General features: G+C 40.1%; 2 protein-coding genes across 2 annotated transcripts in view; one reads left to right on the top strand and one right to left on the bottom strand.

Annotated features, from left to right (window-relative positions):
- LOC134748306 (CCA tRNA nucleotidyltransferase 1, mitochondrial) overlaps positions 1–21706 on the top strand; it is a 240801-nt gene that overhangs the window by 130112 nt on the left and 88983 nt on the right. The gene's annotated exons all lie outside the window — the stretch shown is intronic.
- LOC134748201 (DNA-directed RNA polymerases I and III subunit RPAC1) lies at positions 8573–12382 on the bottom strand. The gene is made up of 6 exons (XM_063682915.1): positions 12234–12382; positions 11829–12129; positions 11632–11751; positions 9986–10168; positions 9250–9477; positions 8573–8688 (listed from the first exon to the last, which is right to left on the bottom strand). Exons 1-6 carry the CDS (start codon positions 12285–12287, stop codon positions 8576–8578), a joined length of 999 nt encoding a protein of 332 aa, XP_063538985.1. The 5' UTR covers positions 12288–12382; the 3' UTR covers positions 8573–8575.

The raw sequence follows: 21706 nt of genomic DNA, 5'->3' as shown, positions 1-21706 counted from the left end.
AGCGCAACACGGTATTTTGCGGTCTATTACAATGAATGTAATGATAATATCCGTATATATTATACTATAATATACGTATGTTTGAGAAAACTTCATTTGAAATAAATAAATAAATGTTTTCTAACCGACATATTATAATGTTAACCACTAAAAAAATAAATGACTGCAAAGCGCTGATTTGGTTGTGGCGCGCTTGTAATAAAAACCGGCCAAGTGCGAGTCGGAGTCGCGTTCCAAGGGTTCCGTACATTACTCAAATTAAACAATTAATTTTTTATGTGAAACTTGCGTGAAATGTCTTTAATAAACCCGTAGGGGTTGGATCAAAAAGTAAATTATTAAGTCCGACTCACGCTTGACTGCTCATTTCTAATAAGTTTTCCTGTGATCTATAGGTAAAGATCTATTATGTGGATTTTTTTCAAAATTTTATACCCAGTAGTTTCGGAGATAAAGGCAGATAAAATGCTCATTTTTTGCCTATTTTCGTGAATAACTTCTAAACAATTTAAAAGTGCTTGTTGCTAGGCCTATTTGAATAAAGAATATATTTAATTGAATTGAATTGACTGTTTATCCTAAAATTATAAAAAATATACATTTGAGATTCTCACAATGAGCTCTTTCATTTGATATGTAACACGATATAGTTTGAAAAACTTTTTTATTTATTTTCTCTTTTACCCCCCAAAAGTGGCCCCCGTGTTTAAAATTAATTTGTTTACGTTACATGTCCGTCTTTGGGTCACAAACTTACATATATACACCAAATTTCAACTTAATTAGTTCAGTCGTTTCCGAGAAAATAGGCTGTGACAGACGAACAGACAGACAGACAGACGCACGAGTGATCCTATAAGGGTTCCATTTTTTCCTTTTGAGGTACGGAACCCTAATAATGATGATATTCCCACGTAATGATTGAGAAAACTTCGAACTTCGAAAAATAACAAATTTGTAGTAGTATATGAAGCTAGTAAGTACTTTAATTTTATAAGTTAACTATTAATGGCATTATTTATATTTATTTATTACGGATAAAAAAAAACTGTGTAAAATAAACGCACTGTACGCCTCAATTTAGTACATATCAAGCTTTAGCTATAAATCTTAATCCGTCGATTTGACTTAGGTATTTATTTGTAAGAAACAGATAAAACACAAATTAACTAACTGAGGCTTGTAAAGTATAATGCATAAGGGAATATATTTTTATTATAATTTACGACCTCCCACTACACGCATGATCTACTCATACTCAAACAACAAAATATCTGCAAAAGATACACAAATACGAGGTATAGCGCCAAATGCCGCGCGCCTCTGGGCTGTAGGTTATTCTTTGAACCTCGTTCCGCCGCAGTCGCCGCACCGAGACGAAATTCACGTACGATCGCAGTGAGCGGGGTGCGGGTACAGTACAGAGACGCTGAGACGCTCAAGGCCAAATCAGCGAGAATCGTCTTAATATTAGTTTCCTTTAAACGTCGTAATCAACATAAAAACCTAGTGTTAAGTTAATGTAAGAATACGAAAAATATGCATATTTCATATTTTATTACTTACCTCTTCATCATTAAAGTATTATAACACGTTTATTTTTTAATGTTGAAAAACCATTCTTAATAAGTTGTCTGAATGGAACGGAACGCCTGTCAAAGAAGAGGCGTTTTTTCTTACTGCAAGAATGTTTTGAGTTTCCGAAGGCAACATTCGATATTGTTTTTATAAATATACACAAATAATCGTAAATAACGATATTTAGGTAATAATAGTACAATGTTTTATATTTACAATTGTTTCTGTCTTATAGAACATGCATTTGAAAAAAAAAAACTTTCATTAAAGTGGGTTCAATAATAATAACAAAATCTATTCTAGTCGAATACAAGCTAAAAACACCTCTTCATAATGTCAATGTCAATGATGTCACAGAATTAATAATATAAGTTTCGAATTCCTTGCTTGTTGTTTTTCTTATTTTTTCGCAACTGTATTAAAAAACGTCGTTCGATACACGTGCGGAAATGTCATTCTTCACTCGTCCCGAGTCTCAAGATATCTCGGTACTCGTGAAGTAATGACATACTTTCCGTACTAGCATCGAAATGTACTATACTCGCATAGAGGAGACTGGGTACGTTGTAACAGGGTACGGTTAATACAGCTCAAATATTTACACGAGACTACCAAGGACCAAGGACGCGAGAAATTATAATGTACGGTATTATACCTAGTCGGCTCATAAGTTCTGTCACTGGCCTTTAAAATTTAAATTTGGAACTCCTAAAACAAAAACCGTTCTGCATTTGAATTTCGAATCTTTATTAAATATTTGAGTAGTATAATTTTGCAATTTTCTGTTTTCTTCAACATGGAGTGGACGCTTAAAGATAGCCGTACCGCAATAATTGCACTATATCGTTGTGGTCACTCGCCGACTAAAATTTTTAAGCTACTTGAAAATTTAAAATTCTCTAAGATTTGTGTATCGTACCATAGAAAGATACAGTGAGGTCTCTAGTTTAAATGACAAGAAAAGAAGCGGTCGTCCGCGTACAGCTAGGACTCCAGCGGTTGTACAAGCAATTAGGGCACGCATTGCCAGAAATCCCGCTAGGAAACAAAAAGTTATGGCCCTCCAGATGGGTTTGAGCAAAAACACGGTGAAAAGAGTGCTTAATCAAGACCTGAGACTTCGTGCTTATAAACGAAAAACTGGCCATCTTCTCAATGGTCGGCTTAAAGCTTTAAGGCTTAAAAGATCTAAAGCTTTATTGAAGAAGTACGCTAAAAATAAGCACCGTTGTATACTGTTTTCGGACGAGAAAATTTTTGACATAGAAGAAAACTGTAATAAACAAAATAAGTGAAACTGTTACAACTGTACCGACTGGGTACTAGGTATGTTACGCATCAAACGTTGTCCCGGAAAGACTGACAAACCATACATCACTTGTATATGTCTAAAACTAAGAGGTTGAAATGAAATGATGTCTGATTAATTTATCATGTTAATATTACAATCCAAATAGAGGCAAACATAATATCATACATACAGATTTAATTCTTAAAATTAGCCTCAAAGTTCTATTTAAATAATCTAATCAAAGTAATTCTATTACACTGTACAATATAGTCTTATGCCTATTATCATAGAGTAACTTATACTAGAGCGGTACTGTCATAGATGGTCATAGTAAATTTTGTAACCCCAGTAAATTCACTGCCATCTGTCGACACACTTTAAAACTAAAAATAAATATTTATAAAAATACGATAAAATGTATTTAAATACGGATAAATGATTGTTTTTATTTGCATTAATTATTTTTATGATTTTGACCCATGTTCTTTCACTGATATGCGTTAAAATTATAAATAACAAACGAAACCGTCAACGCCCTCTATACGAGTGTAGGCCAAAACTAGTGGCGCCCTCTGATCGAGAATCAAATTTTCGTAATTTTCGAGGCACGTTTTTTCCTTAGACTGTATCCATCTATTACGGAGTTATATCTATCTTTGCTATTATATAATCTGTGCTTGTGCCTTACACATTTATATGATGTTTAGAACCGGTAATATCTCTAAGGGTAATATTAAAATGTTTAGTTAAAAATGTTTAAAATAGAGTGACATTGCATGGTCCATTTTTTTATTTAAATCAGGGATGTTGCGAATGCCGATTGTTTGACATCCGCAAAAGCGGATGCAGATGCGGATTTTTAAAGGCTCACATCCGCGGATGCGGATGTCGAGATTAAGCACATAAAAAACGTCAAATATTACACTAGTCATTTTCATTTAGAAAAAAAAAACGAAACTTAGTATTTGAACAAGAATATGTGCCCCACAATCGCATTACAATACCAAAGTCCAAATAAAACAAATTATTCACTTCTTGTCACTGTCGCCGTCATAGGCTAAAGTGCTCGATCGACGAATCACAAAAACGAAACGAGATTACGCCGCCGCTAAGACGTTCCTGTACCTACCTGTTCCACATCCGCATCCGCATTAAGCTCCACATCGATTTAAATGCGGATGCGGATGTTGAAAATAAAGCAGAAGTTCCGCGGTTGCGGATGCCAATATTCGCAACATCCCTGATTTAAATATTTTTGTTGCAAGTTTGTATTAATTGCATTAATGCATACATTTGTGAATTTTGTGATTAATTTTTTTTAGGGTTCCGTACCCAAAGGGTAAAAACGGGACCCTATTACTAAGACTCCGCTGTCCGTCTGTCTGTCTGTCACCAGGCTGTATCTCATGAACCGTGATAGCTAGACAGTAGAAATTTTCACAGATGATGTATTTCTGTTGCCGCTATAACAACAAATACTAAAAAAGTACGGAACCCTCGGTGCGCGAGTCCGACTCGCACTTGGCCGTTTTTTTCAGTATGAGGTTAAATTATAGTTGATTTTTTGTTAACTCGTAAAACAATTCAATCTTATAAATTCATATAGATGAATGTAGCATTATTTATTATAATGAAATAATCAAATTATAGTCTGGGTTTCATCCATGCTACTGTGTTAGTCTTACAGATGTAGTGCATAAGTAATTGTTTTCCTTCGTATTTTCTCGGAAACGTTTGTATTTGTCATGCTACTTCAGTCAACCTCAGTACTTTTTGTACTGAGACTGACTGAAAAAAGCAAGACATGTTCATATGTTTCCGTGAAAATACGATGGAAAATAATTATGCACTACATCTGTATTTGTTATTTATTTATTTGTGTGATTTATTTTGCTCAAGTTTTTTGGAAATGGTGTAACATTAAAATATTCATACTCATTCTACTTTCTAATCACACCTTACTTAATAGTTTTAATATAACATATTCTTATAAATACACTGCATTTACATCAAATTGATAAAAAATTTAAATCAAATTTGCAGATAAAATTATTAATTTAGTGCATTATGGACTAAATACTAATAAGTAAAATACATAAAACAAATTATCCTGATTTACAACAAACAATATTTAATTGGCTGTAAAACACATAGCCAGAGATATATGATCAATATAATAATATGTTATTGACAATAACTATTATAACTAATACAAGCTTTAGAGTATACAGGATAATAGTCTATGTTGTAGGTATACTAAAAATGAGATTGTTGAGACATTATTTTGGTACTGGAGGATGTGGAGGGCCAGTTGAGCTGTTGTCACAATGGCTCAGAAGACACCCGCGCCGTTGGCCAAGTCTTGCAGGATATTGGCGTACCATTTTCGCTGCTTGTTCAATACGCATCACAAGCCTATGTTGGCTTTCCAGTTTCTCTAAACAACTTTTGCAAATAGTTTTCGGCAGAGGATCTGATTGAGATACCTGAAATAGAGAACAAAACACAAATAATAATCAGGTCCATTTATAGCAACAGTGGAAGGGCATTGAAAGAACTTGATATCCACCAGCTTGCATATAATTTAGCACTTTATTCTAATTTACTATAGAACTGCCACTGGTAGATAGAAAATCAATGCTATAAATTCTGAGAAGTGCTTACACAAAGTAAGTTCTCAAGTAGTTTATGGGCATGAAATGTTATAATATAGGTAGGTAATTCTACTTTGGCTGCTAATTGTATGCTATTTAATGAAGATTACGGATTTTGCTTGAATGAATGTTAAAAGCGGACTCAACATATACTGTAGAGTAGCACTACTGAAAACAAGGCTCCTTTAAAGTTAAATGTGTTATTTTTAGTTAGTGGCTTGGGACACGTACGTCACGTACTACGTACTTTTTAAATTAGAGAAAAATAAATAGTCTTTATAGACAAATAATAATTCTAAAATCATTAAATTACAAACTAGCATATAGAATTGAGTACAGAGATACAAAATAAACAAATAACTTACGTTTATTGATAGATGCCTATTGATTTTCTCCGATATGCACAAACGTATGCCTTCTTCGCCATAAATATGAAGAACTACGCGATGCATTTCAGAACATAAACGGCAAATAAATCCTGTTAGTACTGCTTTATCTAGACTACCCATAGTGGAAGGGAAACTCGATTAAAAAACACTAACAAACTTATTATGCAATAATTGCAATATAAATAATATTACTTTTATGACTGAATTGATCTACTACACTTCGACTGTCTTCGACGTATTTTTTGTCGTCTTGTTTTTGTTATATATTTTTTCTTTAAGTCGTTGTATTTGTAGGCCAAGGTCATAAGACATACAGCCAAAGACAACACCACGCAACGTTTAACAAGAGAACTGTAAACGCTTGTAATCGATAACTGTCGTGGTTATCATTTATAGCGTACAAAAACCTTAACCATGTCGCAATAATTGGCGTAATAATGTTCGAAATTTATTTATTAAACATTACACTATTAATTTATTTCCTTAAACATTAAATAATAAATATTTAACGTTTAAAAACAATTTTAGAATATTTTTAAATCTCATAATCTCCAGCTTAAAGCACTTGGCTTTATGTGAAACCAAAATGTCATGAGTAAATAAGAACGAAAAAAACGATACTCATCATTTTCTTTTGGGTGCTAGTACTAGTGTAAAACAAAGATAGTATGATTCTCTCTGTCTATGTTTGAAATGAGACAGTCCTTTGACAAACTATATTTATTGCATTTCTTTTTCCTTTCCATGTATCGATACCAATATCATATCGTAATGGCCAAGTGTAGCCCAGTCCAAGGAACGCATTTATGCGTTAGAGGGAGCAAGTGATATTGCTATCTCATTCCACCGCATAGCTCCGTCCCTACTGGCCTACGCTGGGCCAATAAGTATATTGTCACTTTCTAGCAGCATGGTTCCCCTATCACTAAGCCCGTCACTTTCGCACTCACATACTTGTTAGAACGTGACAGGCATGGTGATAAGCGTACCGTGCTACGACCCGGAGCCATAAAAGAAAGTGACAAAATACTTATTAAGCCAGCTCCAGACTACGCGGCGCGAAGCCGCGAACGCGAAGGAGTCGATTTTGCTGATTAGCGAACTAGACTCCACACTCGTGCGCGAATTGCCGCGAATGTGAGTGTGGAGTCTAGTTCGGTAATCAGCGAATACTACTCCATACTCGCGTTCGCGGCTTCGCGCCGCGTAGTGTGGAGCGAGCTAAATAACAAAATACCGCGTAGTATCAAAATCATTGCACTTTTCTTGGTCAAGCCAAGATATAATATTCAACTTTATTGGCAGTTATTAAAGTTCAAATTTAAACAAATATTTTTTTATGATTTGAAGAGGTTGATGTTTATAACAAGGTGAAAATTAAAACTATAGCCCCCTCCACACTCGTGCGCGAACGCGAGTGTGGTCTAGTTCGTTAATCAGCGACATCAGCGAAATCGACTCCACACTCGCATTAGCGGCTTCGCGCCGCGTAGTTTGGAGCGTCCTTAAAGGTGTAACACACCATCGCACTGCACCGCGACCTTGGAGCAGTTCTAGGAATAAGTAGTACTGGCGTGGGCTTCCACACTATTTATTTTTTATTTTATATTTATTGGTTCACCAACAATTGTTTACACTTTGTTAAGTATAACTACAAACGTTTAAACTATTAGCGCTTAGCGTAACAATTACTTAAAGGTAAACACCACATGCATTGAATGAAGTAAGAAGACTGCATTTACGTGACATACTTTACAATAATAATAATGCATTAATTATAACAGGGACTAATACTGTTTACAATCGAAATTAACTATCCTATCGTGAGACATATTTCGAGATGTTTAGATCAGTACGGCCTCACTCACTATTATTTTTGGTTGTTTTACAATAACAATGCAGAGATTACTAATAACTACCTTAAGTGGATATCATTAACTTATACTATACTATTATTTTTTGCTAAGCAGGAGCGAACAGATTTTTTAAAATAAAATGATGCGCAGTCAAAGTGTGCATCCATTCCACTATCGCACCGAACCGTCAAAACGGGAAAAACATGGAAATATGGGACACTTGGCAACGCTGGCGCACGTGTGCGGCAGTCTGTAAGGTAGATCGCACCGTTTTGACGGTTCGGTGCGATAGTGTGGAAGCCCACGCCAGTACTACCTATTCCTAGAACTGCTCTAAGGTCGCGGTGCGGTGCGATGGTGTGTTATGCCTTAAGGTTAATGTTGCGAAGACTGTCTACAAGATCTTTCGTCGCTTGCACATACTCAGAAGGTTGGCAGAGTAGAAGGAGTGAAGCTCTTCCTTTCTGAGTGACGTACGTATACAAGTACGATAGTTCTTGCCCTAAGATGGTCTTTCCAGAAAAAACAATATATGCCTAATCTTGTAAAGCCTGACCAGGAATATATGATCACGCGCCATGTTGCGGAATTTTACTGGAACTATTTTTTTCATACTATACTGAACTGTCACCCTATACATGAGAATGAACAGCGCCCTCTTGACAATGATCATATATTACTGGTCAGGCTTTTATATACCACATTGACCTTAGTTAAAATAAATATAATCTAGCATCCGGAGTTTAGTTGCTTGTCTTAAGACATTTATCAAAGGGGGTACATTTTGACAAATAATATTAGAAAATGTCAATTAAGGGTATTTAATTCATCTAACAATGATTTACATTTTTCTTTCAGTATTTTAACAGCTTCAACAAATATAACATTAGGTGCCATGGCCCCCACTGACTCCACATTAACTGAAAAAAAAAAAAAGTTATTTAATGGCAAGTACTTTCAAAACAGTGACTGCAATCTATATGTATTAAATATTTAATATTTATAAATAAAATATATTATAATTTAATGTATAATACTAGAAATATAACATTAAATGCAGGATTGGTTGTGAATAATTAGGTATTTGAATTTTTTTTACTTGTTGTTTTGGCCAAGGTTTAATTGGGAAAGAGCATTTGTAAAAGTTATTCTTGACACTAGGGTTGCCACCCATACTATAATATATAGTATCGTACTATATTTTAGTCCCTTGTACTAAATATTATACAAAAACAATATAGTATGAAAAATACTATATTTTTATCACTCAAGAATGGGGTATACAAATGTCACCGATATCGCATTGTATGCGACTTGGATTTTTAATTCCTCTCCTCCTATTCCTCCTATTTTTTTTTAAATTTCCCAGTAAATACTATATTTTTTCAATATTTTGACAAAAATACTATATGTGGATAGAAAAAAGGTGGCAACCCTACTTGAAACTTTTATTTATTGGACCCAAATAACTCAGAACTTACATATGAAATGATCCCGAACACGGCTTAGAATAACAGCATCTTTGATTTCCTCATATTTGTAAACATTCCTACTGCAGGTATCATAGCGTGCATCTCGGACAAATGCTCTGCCTTCTGGGTCAATGCCTATGACTCCTGGTGAAAAGCAGTTCTGCAATAGTATGGACTCACTTCCAATCACTTCACGGGTTAATGTGATTTCTGGCAGTAGACGGTATGAGGCAGTAGCTGGAAATAATTAAGAAAAAAATAAATACAAATGTGGGGAGAAGCTCAGGTAGCATTCCACTCAGTGTTGGCCGAAACGTTAATGCAATTAACCATTAACCAGTACAAATTGAACCGTAAACTGTAACCGTCCGTTATGGATCACGATTAAATTTGTACTGGTTAATGGTTAATTGTAATTAACGTTCGGCCAACACTGATTCCACTAGAATGTTAACTTATGTTGGTTGCGTGGTACATATAGCCACAACAACATAATGCTTTAAGCTTTAAAATTTACTGTGGAAACCAGAGCTAAGTTATCAAATATTGTTACCAACCTTAAACATGTACTTCCTTCTCACAAAAGTACAACACTTTCAGTTCAACACTCCTCAAGATAAACCCACTGGTAGGTGTATTACCCATACCCATGAACAAATTTCACATAATGCTACTGTACAGGTATTATGGATGTATGTTAGTAACAATGGCTTGCTTTGCAACAGCAGCACTATAGTCCACTTACCTACTGGTGAAAATTTGGCATGGTCTTTTCCTATTCCCTTTACAGCAATCAAGTGGAGGTCTAGCTCATGTCCAGGCCTCATTTTGGATATCAATATCTTGTCATGCACTGAGCCGACATCAGCCTCCTTGTGCACAGATGCCTGGTTGCCTATGGGATGCCATTTGATCTGAGATGAGTAAACTGAAAAAAAAAAACTTGTAGGTAACTATAACTAGGTAACTATTAGTGTACCTAACTAATGTTAATAAATAAGTATAGGATATGAGATAGACGTCCACTGCTGGACATAGGCCTCCCCCAAGGCTCGCCACTCCGACCGATCCTGTGCCGCTCGCATCCACCGAATTCCCGCGACCTTATATGAGGATAAGCATAGGGGTTTTCGAGATTGGAATAGGCTGCCCAGGCTAGTCGTACGCGTCTGTTGATCTTATTGGTTTGGTTCTTTTTTTGTTCCTGCCTGTTCTCACTTATGGAGCTGAAACCTGGGTTTTCACCAAAGACATACTACGTAAATTGAGCGTTGCCCAGCGGGCGTTAGAGAGAAAATTGGTGGGGATCACATTGAGAGACCGTAAAACAAATGAATGGCTGAGACAACAGAGCAAAGTCAATGATGTTATAAAACGCGTAGCCAATTTGAAGTGGGAATGGGCTGGTCATATAGCACGAAAGACCGATTCGGGGAGCAAACGACTACTCGACTGGCGACCATGGGGGGAAGAGCGTCCTCAAAGTAGACCCCAGATGCGTTGGGACGACAACATTAAGAAGACTGCGTGGAAACAGTGGCTCCAAGTCGCACAGAACCGCGACAAATGGCGCAAAATGGAACCCCATATTTCACGAATAGTAAAAAAGGCTAACTCTATAATCTACATAATTAGAAAAGCTTTTCGTATCCTCACCACCGAAACAATGCTAAAGATATATAAGACCTACATAAGACCAATTCTGGAATATGGCTTTCAGATATGGAATCCATACTTCAAAAAAGATATTGACATGATCGAGCGAGTGCAGCGTAGATTCACTAAAATTCCCGCACAACTAAAGTCACTTTCATACGAAGAAAGATTAGTCAAGCTGGGCCTGACAACACTGCAAAAAAGGCGTGAACGCGGCGACTTGATCGAAACGTTCAAAATAATTAACGGATATTACGACTGTCCAGAACTAAGCGATCTGTTCGCTCGAAACTCAAACACGCGCACAAGAGGACACAACCTTAAACTAATAACAACAAAGCACAAAACAAATATCGGCAAACACTTTATTGCAAACCGAGTAGTAAAGGCTTGGAACAAATTACCCTCAGAAGTTGTGAACTCTGCAAGTGTTAATCAATTTAAAAATAGACTAGACAAACTATGATAAATGTGCTAAGTTAACTATGATTATGACGTACCAGCATTAGCTGCCTGTCTAAAAAGAAATGATAATAATAATAATAAATGAAAGAGGCCTACACCCAAAGGGTAGGAAAAGGCTAAAGAGAGAGAGAGAGAGAGAGAGAGATAGGGGGTTTAAATTCAGATGATAACAAACAATGTGAGATTTTTATTTATTCAGTATTTCTTCGATTTTGCCAAAGTATTACATTCTTTGTGTGACCTGGTATTATCAGAAAACAGGGTGCTTACCACTGTGATTGATATAGATGTCTTCTGTTCTGAATGAGTCTTTAGACTGAGATGTATTAGTAGTGCACTTCACTTTTAATGTGAATTCCAGTGTATCAAACTCTGTGCCCTCAGTAGCATCTGTAAAGAAAAGCATACCATTAAGCTCTGCTTTTTCTTTCGGTCAATAAAGAACTGTTAAAATAAATGTCACTTACCTTCAGGACGGTACTCAAACAATCTTGGATCAGCTTTCAAGGGTATCAGACCCAACCTGTGGGCAAGAACTTCATCCTGAATTATTGAAGTGTTGTTTTTTATCATCACTTTTTCAATAGCCATGCTAGGAACCTCGCTCAGCATGAGTCTTCGAAACGCGTTCGCAAATGCAGGTTGAATGCCGATTAGGTCGAACTCCATTTCTGAATTATCCATTTTAACTACCACAATACGGAAGTTTTTGACGAACTTTTTAAAGTTCCACTTCTCATCTGCCATGCCATAATCATTAGGTGCATTCTGGAAAGAAAGTTTATTGATAGTACAAGTACAATAACGGGAGAGGTTAGAATGACAGTCATGTGGTTATTTCACTTTTTGTAGACGAGAACAAAAGTACATACCTTAATACGGAATTCTTCTAACAATGCCCGAGGTTTATCTTGCAACTGAGGCATATTTAGCTTATTTTATATTGTATTCGGTTAAGCTTGAACTAAATAAATTTGTTTTTAGTTTTGACGTTTGTTGGTGCATGCGTGAAGCGTGAGTGTCATTGTCAATCATGTCATGCTGCCTGATCTGACGGAGCGTTCAAAAACAACAAATTGTTATTATACTCGTAACCATCTCGTAACTATAATTGGTCAAACCAAATTGTCAGTAAATAAGAACAAAAAAAACTATACTCATCCTTTTCTTTTGGGTGCTAGTACTAGTGTAAGACAAATATAGTATGATTATCTCTGTCTATGTTTGAAATGAGACAGCCCTTTGACAAAGTATAATTTTAAAATTGCACGATGGATCATAGTTGAATAATAGTTATTTTCGATACAAGTGCGGAAAAGAGGAAATTCGAAACGAGTGGCGATAAATTAAAACACGACCGCACGAGTTGCGAATTACCTATACGCACGTGTATCGAACAACGTTTTACAGTACATATGGCCCTTTAAACTTTCGACATTGCACAAAAAGTGCACTTTACGCACTAGTGCGAGAAAGTAGCACCATATGTACTGTAAAGTATATTATAATTCATTAATTTAAAAGGAAGTAGAAATAATAATCTTTTCATTTCTTATGGTCGTAAAGTTCGATTCAGTCGTACGTAGACGACAAAATCGCTTTTTAAGCTCTAGTGCATAAAGTAAAATCTATTAAGACCCTTATTGACATCGCGATAAAGTCCAAAATATTATTGCAGGTGACTAAAAAAACATTCTGTATTTTGTAACTTTAAGGACTTTGAAACTATAATATGGGCCTAAAATTGAGCAAAGTTGTGGTTATGGTTCTAAATTAAGCATAGAGTGCTCACTTCATAGTCTTCATACATCAGTTTTGTTACTAAAACTACAAATATTTTCGTAGTCGACATCTAGCGTCAAGTAGCGGAATTATCAGTACTGCTACTCGACAATAGATGTCGTGACGAACGGAAAATCTAATGCTCAACAATTTTCAACTAATATTGATGATGAAAAGTGAAATTGTTCAACACCAAATTAATCCCAATTAAAAAAATAAAATCCATATTTAATCATAACATTATAACTCATAATTGATAAATGAACAAGTCGGCTCTCAGCTAAATTTTATAATTTTTATTTAAAATTATTCACAGCTAACAGATATCATGTATGATGTAGGTACGTACATACAATACGTAATTCTTTATAGAAATGAGCTCAAGTAGCAATTTCAATATTATACTTTATCCTTGTGAAGACCTTTGGTCCTCCAAAAGACCTGAATGATTGGGTATTATGATCTTGACTTACTTGACTTATTGTCCTATGTCCCCTAGGTGGGGCAGAGCGCGTCCACAGTGCGCCGCCATCTGGATCGGTCTTGAGCTTCGTGCTTGACTTCGCTCCAAGTCTTCCCAATAGCCTTCGCCTCTGCAATGATAGTCCGGCGCCAGGTCTGCTTTGGACGGCAACGTTTCCTCTTTACTTGGGGATTCCAGTCTAGGGCTTGCCTCAGTATGTGTTCAGGATCCCTTCGGAGTGTATGCCCAATCCAACTCCATTTCCGGCGCTTGATCTGCTGGTCGATCGGAGTCTCATTGCAGCATCTCCACAGGTTGATATTGGAAATTTTCTCGGGCCAGTATATACCGAGAATGCGGCGGAGGCAGCGGTTAATACAGACTTGTAGCTGGCGCGAGATGTCTTTTGTGACCTTCCACGTCTCGCACGTTTGACCGGAATATTCTGAGCTTGACTCTCCGTGTCAGTTTACTTGATTGCCATACGGGGCCAAGCTGTGCGAAGGTTCCTCTTGCTTTGGCTATTCTCGAAGCGATGTCCTCTGCGGTCCCTCCTGTTTCCGACACGACGCTCCCGAGGTAAGTAAATTTGTGAACTTGCTCCACAGCCTCTGTGCCAATTAACAACCAAGGGTATTATGATCTACTTGGTTGTATTATTTGCATATGATATTTACGGTTGCATATAATACTTTTTTTTCTACTCGATGACTGTAATGGTTGAATTAAGATATCGAATACTAAACTTTAATTGGGTACTTTTCATGTATGGGCTCAGGGCTCCCAACTCAACTACAATATTCATTTCGAAACGGTTTAGTCAACTATAATGAATTTGACCAATCACTCCAGTGGAAAGACCAACGCGCGACTATTTTATGAGTAATACCTATTCATATACTATGCACGCGTTGATGTCTCTTGTACTACTGAGATACTTACCTAATTTTCATTCATTATTTAGGGTTTATAGTAGAAAAAGTATTATTTTAGATGACTTGTAGAATAGTTATTTGTTATACAAGGGTGCAAAGTTGTATTTTACCCGCGAGTGTTTCAACACACGAGAAGTAATAGTTATTTGTTATACAAGGGTGCAAAGTTGTATTTTACCCTCGAGTGTGGAATTGAAACACGAGCAAGAGAAAGGATTCTATAGTTGAACCACGAGCGAAGCGAGTGGTTCTAAAATAGAATCCTGAGTAGAGCGAGTGCTTCAACACACGAGAAGTAAAATACATTTGCACCCGTGTGAAACACAAAACTTTTCCCCTCACTATAGCGAGGAAAGTGCAACATCCACAGACGTTAGATCATCTTCATCACTGGAATCACTTTTTTTTAACGATATTATAACAGCAAACACTGGAAATTCTGATTTTTACGTGAGTCGGTGAGAAGTGTTTTTAAGTAAAAATTTTGTTGAAAATGTTGACATTTCTGTTCTGACGTATGAAATGTCAACGATGCGTTTTGAAATTGCATCGACTTAACTTGTGCGTTCAGAATTATATTTAACATCATAAAAATCTAACGTTTCTTATGGAATTTTAAGAGCCCGTAGTCGATTTGAAAACGCGCGAAGATACGACTTTTACACAGTAACCGAACGCCGGCCGCTGCTTGAAATAACGCGACCGCCTAAACAATATTGATACTTTCGCAACATTATGCGTCACTTTATAACTTTAATTAGGTTAAAATAAAACTTTCGGTAAATTTGATATAATCGTTTATTACTGTTAACAATTTACCTATGTATTCATATAATACATACAAATTATATAGCATGATGATAATGATTTGCACTAAGGCAATATCTTATATATATATATATATATATATATATATATATAATCATCTTACTCGCGTTATCCCAGCCTTTTTGCCACGGCTCATAGAAGTCTGCTGGGGTCCGCTTGGCAACTAATCCCAAGAATTGACGTAGGCACTAGTTTTTACGAAAGCGACTGCCATCTGACTTTCCAACGTTCCAACCCAGAGGGGAAACTAGCCTTTTGTTGAAATTTGGTATGCAGATAGTTTGAATCCCGGGGAAGGACATAGAATACTTTTTATTCAAGAACTCACTCTTTAAGGGGGTGGAAATTTGTATGGGGAATCAATAAACGCTGAACCGATTAAGATGAAATGAGGTATGGACATAGTTTGAGTCCTGGGGAAGGACATAGGAAAGGTTTTACCCCAGAAACGGGGGGGGGGGGGTAATGGAAATTTGTATGGGATCCAATAAAACCGATTTGGATGGAATTTGATATTATGGAGATAGTCTTAATCTTTGGGAAGGGTGTATAATAATTTTTATTTCCAAAGTCATCCTCTTCTCTTCTCCACTCTTCTAACACTCGCTCAACGTGTTGTTGGTTGTACGATGAATACTGCTCAAGACCTGGAACACCTGGAGTGCTTCTGGGTGCAAAGGGTCAGGGGTAACACTCGCTCAACGTGCCGCTGGTAGAGTATGATGGGGAAAACTCAAGACCTGGAACACCTGAAGTGCTGCTGGGTGCAAAGGGTCAGGGGTAACACTCGCTCAACATGCCGCTGGTAGTGTGTAGTGTACGATGGATACAGCTCAAGACCTGGAACACCTGGAATGCTTCTGGGTGCAAAGAGTCAGGGGTAACACACGCTCAACGTGCTGCTGGTAGTGTATGATAGGGAAAGCTCCAGACCTGGAACACCTGGAGTGCTGCTGGGTACAAAGGGTCAGGGGTAACGGGTAACACTCGCTCAACGTGCCGCTGGTAGTGTATGATGGGGAAAGCTCCAGATCTGAAACACCTGGAGTGCTGCTGAGTGCAAAGGGTCAAGGGCAAAGGGTGGGTAACACTCGCTCAACGTGTTGTGGGTAGTGTATGACGGAGACAGCTCAAAACCTGGAACACCTGGAGTGCTGCTGGACGCATCGGATCAGGGGTAAAACTCTTTTAATCTGAAGTTGGTAGAGTATGCTGTAGGCAGGTTAAGTTCTTCAAGACCTGGAACACCTGGAGGGCTGCCAGATGAAGCAGGCACCTGACCAGAGCTACCACACGTTTAACATGCAGTAGGTACTGGGGGTTAAAAGGGGGTGGAAGTTCTGATAACAATAAATGAACCTGAGTTCCACTAAGTACAGCCAGGGTTCATCATCAGCTCTATCTTGGGTACTGCTCTCCCAAGTGTTCATCAAGACGTGTCGGAGGACCAAAACAGCGTGTGCCTATGTTGCACGAAACCTGAGTTCCACTAGGTACAGCCAGGGTTCAGCATCAGCTCCATCTTGGGTACTGCTCTCCTAATTGCTCATCAAGACGTGTCGGAAAACCAAAACAGCGTGTGCCTATGTTGCACGAAACCTGAGTTCCACTAGGTACAGCCAGGGTTCAGCATCAGCTCCATCTTGGGTACTGCTCTCCTAATTGCTCATCAAGACGTGTCGGAAGACCAAAACAGCGTGTGCCTATGTTGCACCAAACCTGCGTTCCACTAGGTACAGCCAGGGTTCAGCATCAGCTCCATCTTGGGTACTGCTCTCCTAATTGCTCATCAAGACGTGTCGGAAGACCAAAACAGCGTGTGCCTATGTTGCACCAAACCTGCGTTCCACTAGGTACAGCCAGGGTTCAGCATCAGCTCCATCTTGGGTACTGCTCTCCTAATTGCTCATCAAGACGTGCCGAATAACCAAAACAGCGTGTGCCTATGTTGCACGAAACCTGATTTCCACTAGGTACAGCCAGGGTTCAGCATCAGCTCCATCTTGGGTACTGCTCTCCTAATTGCTCATCAAGACGTGTCGGAAAACCAAAACAGCGTGTGCCTATGTTGCACCAAACCTGCGTTCCATTAGGTACAGCCAGGGTTCAGCATCAGCTCTGTCTTGGGTACTGCTCTCCCAAGTGCTCATCAAGACGTGTCGGAAGACCAAAACAGCGTGTGCCTATGTTGCACGAAACCTGATTTCCACTAGGTACAGCCCGGGTTCAGCATCAGCTCCATCTTGGGTACTGCTCTCCTAATTGCTCATCAAGACGTGTCGGAAGACCAAAACAGCGTGTGCCTATGTTGCACCAAACCTGCGTTCCACTAGGTACAGCCAGGGTTCAGCATTAGCTCCATCTTGGGTACTGCTCTCCTAATTGCTCATCAAGACGTGTCGGAAGACCAAAACAGCGTGTGCCTATGTTGCACCAAACCTGCGTTCCACTAGGTACAGCCAGGGTTCAGTATCAGCTCCATCTTGGGTACTGCTCTCCTAATTGCTCATCAAGACGTGCCGAATAACCAAAACAGCGTGTGCCTATGTTGCACGAAACCTGATTTCCACTAGGTACAGCCAGGGTTCAGCATCAGCTCCATCTTGGGTACTGCTCTCCTAATTGCTCATCAAGACGTGTCGGAAAACCAAAACAGCGTGTGCCTATGTTGCACCAAACCTGCGTTCCATTAGGTACAGCCAGGGTTCAGCATCAGCTCTATCTTGGGTACTGCTCTCCCAAGTGCTCATCAAGACGTGTCGGAAGACCAAAACAGCGTGTGCCTATGTTGCACGAAACCTGATTTCCACTAGGTACAGCCCGGGTTCAGCATCAGCTCCATCTTGGGTACTGCTCTCCTAATTGCTCATCAAGACAGACCAAAACAGCGTGTGCCTATGTTGCACAAAACCTGCGTTCCACTAGGTACAGCCAGGGTTCAGCATCAGCCGAGCTCTATGTATACTAAAACCTTCTCCAGAATGTAACAAACACTTTTCTAAAAACCGCATCAAAATCGGTTCAGCCAAATGCGAGATAATCGCGAACAAACATACATACATACATATACCTACAAACATACGGGTCAAACTGAGAACCTCCTTTTTTTGAAGGCGGTTAATAAACAAGTACTTACAACCCAAGGATTAAAGTTTCTGGTCGCAGTTTACACGCACACAGTACAGCCAAACACGCAAACAAATATAACTTTTTACACGGCGAGCGACGCACACAATGATAAATAACTTCGTCGTCGTCGATGCAACGTGCGGAGCCGATCAACAAACGTCCTGCCTTTTTTTTTTTTTTTTTTTTTTTTGATGACCCATGGGGAATCCTTTATGGATCCCACTGGCCCGGGAGAAGCCTAGTGGGTATGTCCGACTCCCACGGACTAAACCCCCTGGGGTGTTCCGCCGCGTGCTTTGTAGACGGGGTTTCGGGAACTCGGTTGTAGACCTCCGATACCCCGTCGGCGTTGTTCTTGCGAACCCATTCTTTACGGCCGCTCTACTTCGTTGAAGGCTCCTCGGAACACTCGAGGGCCTTCCAGCTCGATCCTGTTGATGCGGGTGATGGAACTCCCGACCCATCACCCGCTGGGTCCCGTTAAGGCGGCATTATCCTTGATGCGAAGGCTCTTCGCCGCCTACCTGGTCTCCTTCGGCGCTGAGGGAGCGAGTTCGCGTCGTCCTCGCGCGATCGCTCTGCCGCTTCCTTTTGCGTTAGAACAGTGACGCTAAAGGAAGCCACTGCCGCCCATGCCTCCTCACTGCTGATCATACGGCGAATTAGCGCCGGCAGTGAGAGGTCTCCTCCCACAGCCGCGGACAGCGCAGCGCGAGGCTCTGCCCATGCAGGGCATACCTCGCGCGTGTGCTGAGCCGTGTCCACGGCTCCTCCATCACAGTGGTGGCACGCTGTCGTCGGCTCTCTTCCCACCCTCTCACACAGGTACCAGCCGAAGCAGCCGTGCCCCGTTAGGAGCTGTGTGAGGTGGAAGGAGGGTGCACCGTGCTTGCGTTCGACCCATTCTTTTAGAACGGGTCGAACAGCGGCCACCAGGTCCCGGCTAGCTCCCGGGATCTCCAGACGCTCCGACCATTTTTCATATAGCACTTCTCGTGCTTCTTCCCGCCACTTGCGAACTTCTTGAGGGGCGGGCCAGTTTTCCTCCCTCCTTGCTGCCAGCACCCGCCAATAGACCGCGGACTGAACCTTGGCTTCAAGGTCCCAAGGCGGGCCTCCGGCTAGCAGGCCGGCTGCTGCGTGCGAGTTATCGCGATACGCTCTGGCCACCCTGAGAGCTATGGCCCGCTGCGGCCGACGCAATAGGGCCGCACTTCGAGTTCCCAGGGTGCCCGCCCATATTGGTGCCCCGTAAAGCGCCATTGAGCGCACCACGCTCATATAGAGCCGCCTGGAGGCTCCTCCTGGTCCGCCCAGATTTGGGAGGATCCGCCCAAGCGCTCCGGCTGCAGAAAGCAATTTCGGAGCCAAACGCTTGAAATGTTCCTCGAACTTCCATCTACTGTCGAGAACGAGTCCTAGGTACTTCATCGTCGACCCGACGGCGATGGAAATTCCTCCCACGGTAATTTGGGCTCCCCCCGGTGGTTTGTTCCGAGGCCCGTGGAAGACCAGAACCTCGGATTTGTGCAGTGCGACCTCCAGACCTAGCGCCCGAATCCTGTGCACCACGTGTGCAACCCCTGCTGTGGCTATATAGGCGGCCTCCCTGTAGGTCCTGCCGCAGGCCGAGACGAGGGTGTCATCAGCGTAGCAGGTAATGCTGACCCCCCGTAGAGTGGTCCCGCGTAGGACCCAGTCGTAACCGATGTTCCACAGGAGCGGGCCCAGCACCGAGCCCTGTGGAACACCGCACGCCATCTCCCGCCTCCCCCAGCCATCCTTAGTTGGGAATACCACAACGCGCCCGGCAAAGTAATCCGCCACTGTTTTTTGCAGATAATAGGGCACGTTGTGATATTTGAGTGCCGCTTTTATTGTCTCCCAGGGTAGGGTGTTGAATGCGTTGGAAATGTCGAGTGACACGGACATCACAACCCCACCCTGAGAGACCTCCTCCTCGGCAAAATCCCTTACGCGGGCAATCGCGTCCAGTGTCGAGCGCTGCGGGCGGAAGCCATATCTGCTGCTACTGATGATACTGCCAGTCGCTCAGACCCGGCTGCATGCTCCTGACGAGCCCACCTGATCAGCCGTCGGCCTACCGCTCCATAGTGCTGCTCGACGAGATGAGCAAACTTTTTGAGCGCATAATTGCAACAAACGTCCTGCCTCTACCAGCTCCCGCGCGGGACTGAGGCCGCGGGCGCGTGTCACCGATGTTATAGCAGTAAAAGGGGAAGTTTTTAAAAAATCGTCAGAAAATAAAAGTTGCAATTGAAATAAAATTAAGTACAGCAACAGTTTAAGTAAACATTGCAGATTATTTGAGTATGCAATCTACGTCGAAAATAAGTAGATTTTCGGAGAAATTGTCACTTGTTTTGAGGTCATTTCTGGAGAAAATTGAATTCGTTTAACTTTCATTTCCTCGAACTTTAAGTCATATAACAACAATGTAATCTGATAAACCTAGAGTACAGAATATGTGTAATACAAATTTACCATTTTTAGCAGTCCAAACTTTACGAAATTTACAAATAAGAGCATCAAAGTCAGTGCTTTACACGCGTTTACCTAAACGTCCATCAGAAAAAAATTCATTACTAATTAAGTAAGCCTTTTTTCAAAAAAATGATCTGATAAACCTAGAGATAAGAAGTCTTGCTAATAGAAACCAGTACCTGTTATTTCAATTAGGTAACAAAAGGTGTACAATTTCACAGAAGAAATCTATCAACTTTACATTTTTGCGACTAAAATCGTAACCGGGCTCTTAAGGTTTATGAAAATTATTAAATAAAGCTAAATTTGGTATTTTTTATTAGATTCTCAAACCATTTATTTAATAATAATTAATATCGAACGAACCATTATCATGAGCGTTTTACGTTTTGTTATCTGTCAAGCTACTTCAACACGCTCCATCCAAGGTCAAATTACTTTCCCCACTAGTGGATAAAATGCGTTTTTCCCCGCTTGTTTTAAAGGATAAAAGACGGCTTTCCGAGCTAGTGAGGGGAAAAATACATTTGCGCCCCCGTGTGTAACACAAAACTTTTCCCCTCACTAGCTCGGAAAGCCGTCTTCTTCGCTCGTGGTTCAACTATAGAATCCTGAGCGTAGCGAGTGTTTCAACACACGAGAAGTAAAATACATTTGCACCCGTGTGTAACACAAAACTTTTCCCCTCACTATAGCGAGGAAA

Source organism: Cydia strobilella, chromosome 16 (genome assembly GCF_947568885.1).
Source record: "Cydia strobilella chromosome 16, ilCydStro3.1, whole genome shotgun sequence".
Classification (NCBI taxonomy): Eukaryota; Metazoa; Arthropoda; class Insecta; order Lepidoptera; family Tortricidae; genus Cydia; species Cydia strobilella.
The sequence above is the reverse complement of the archived record's forward strand: the minus strand, read 5'-3'. Positions and strand labels throughout refer to the sequence as shown.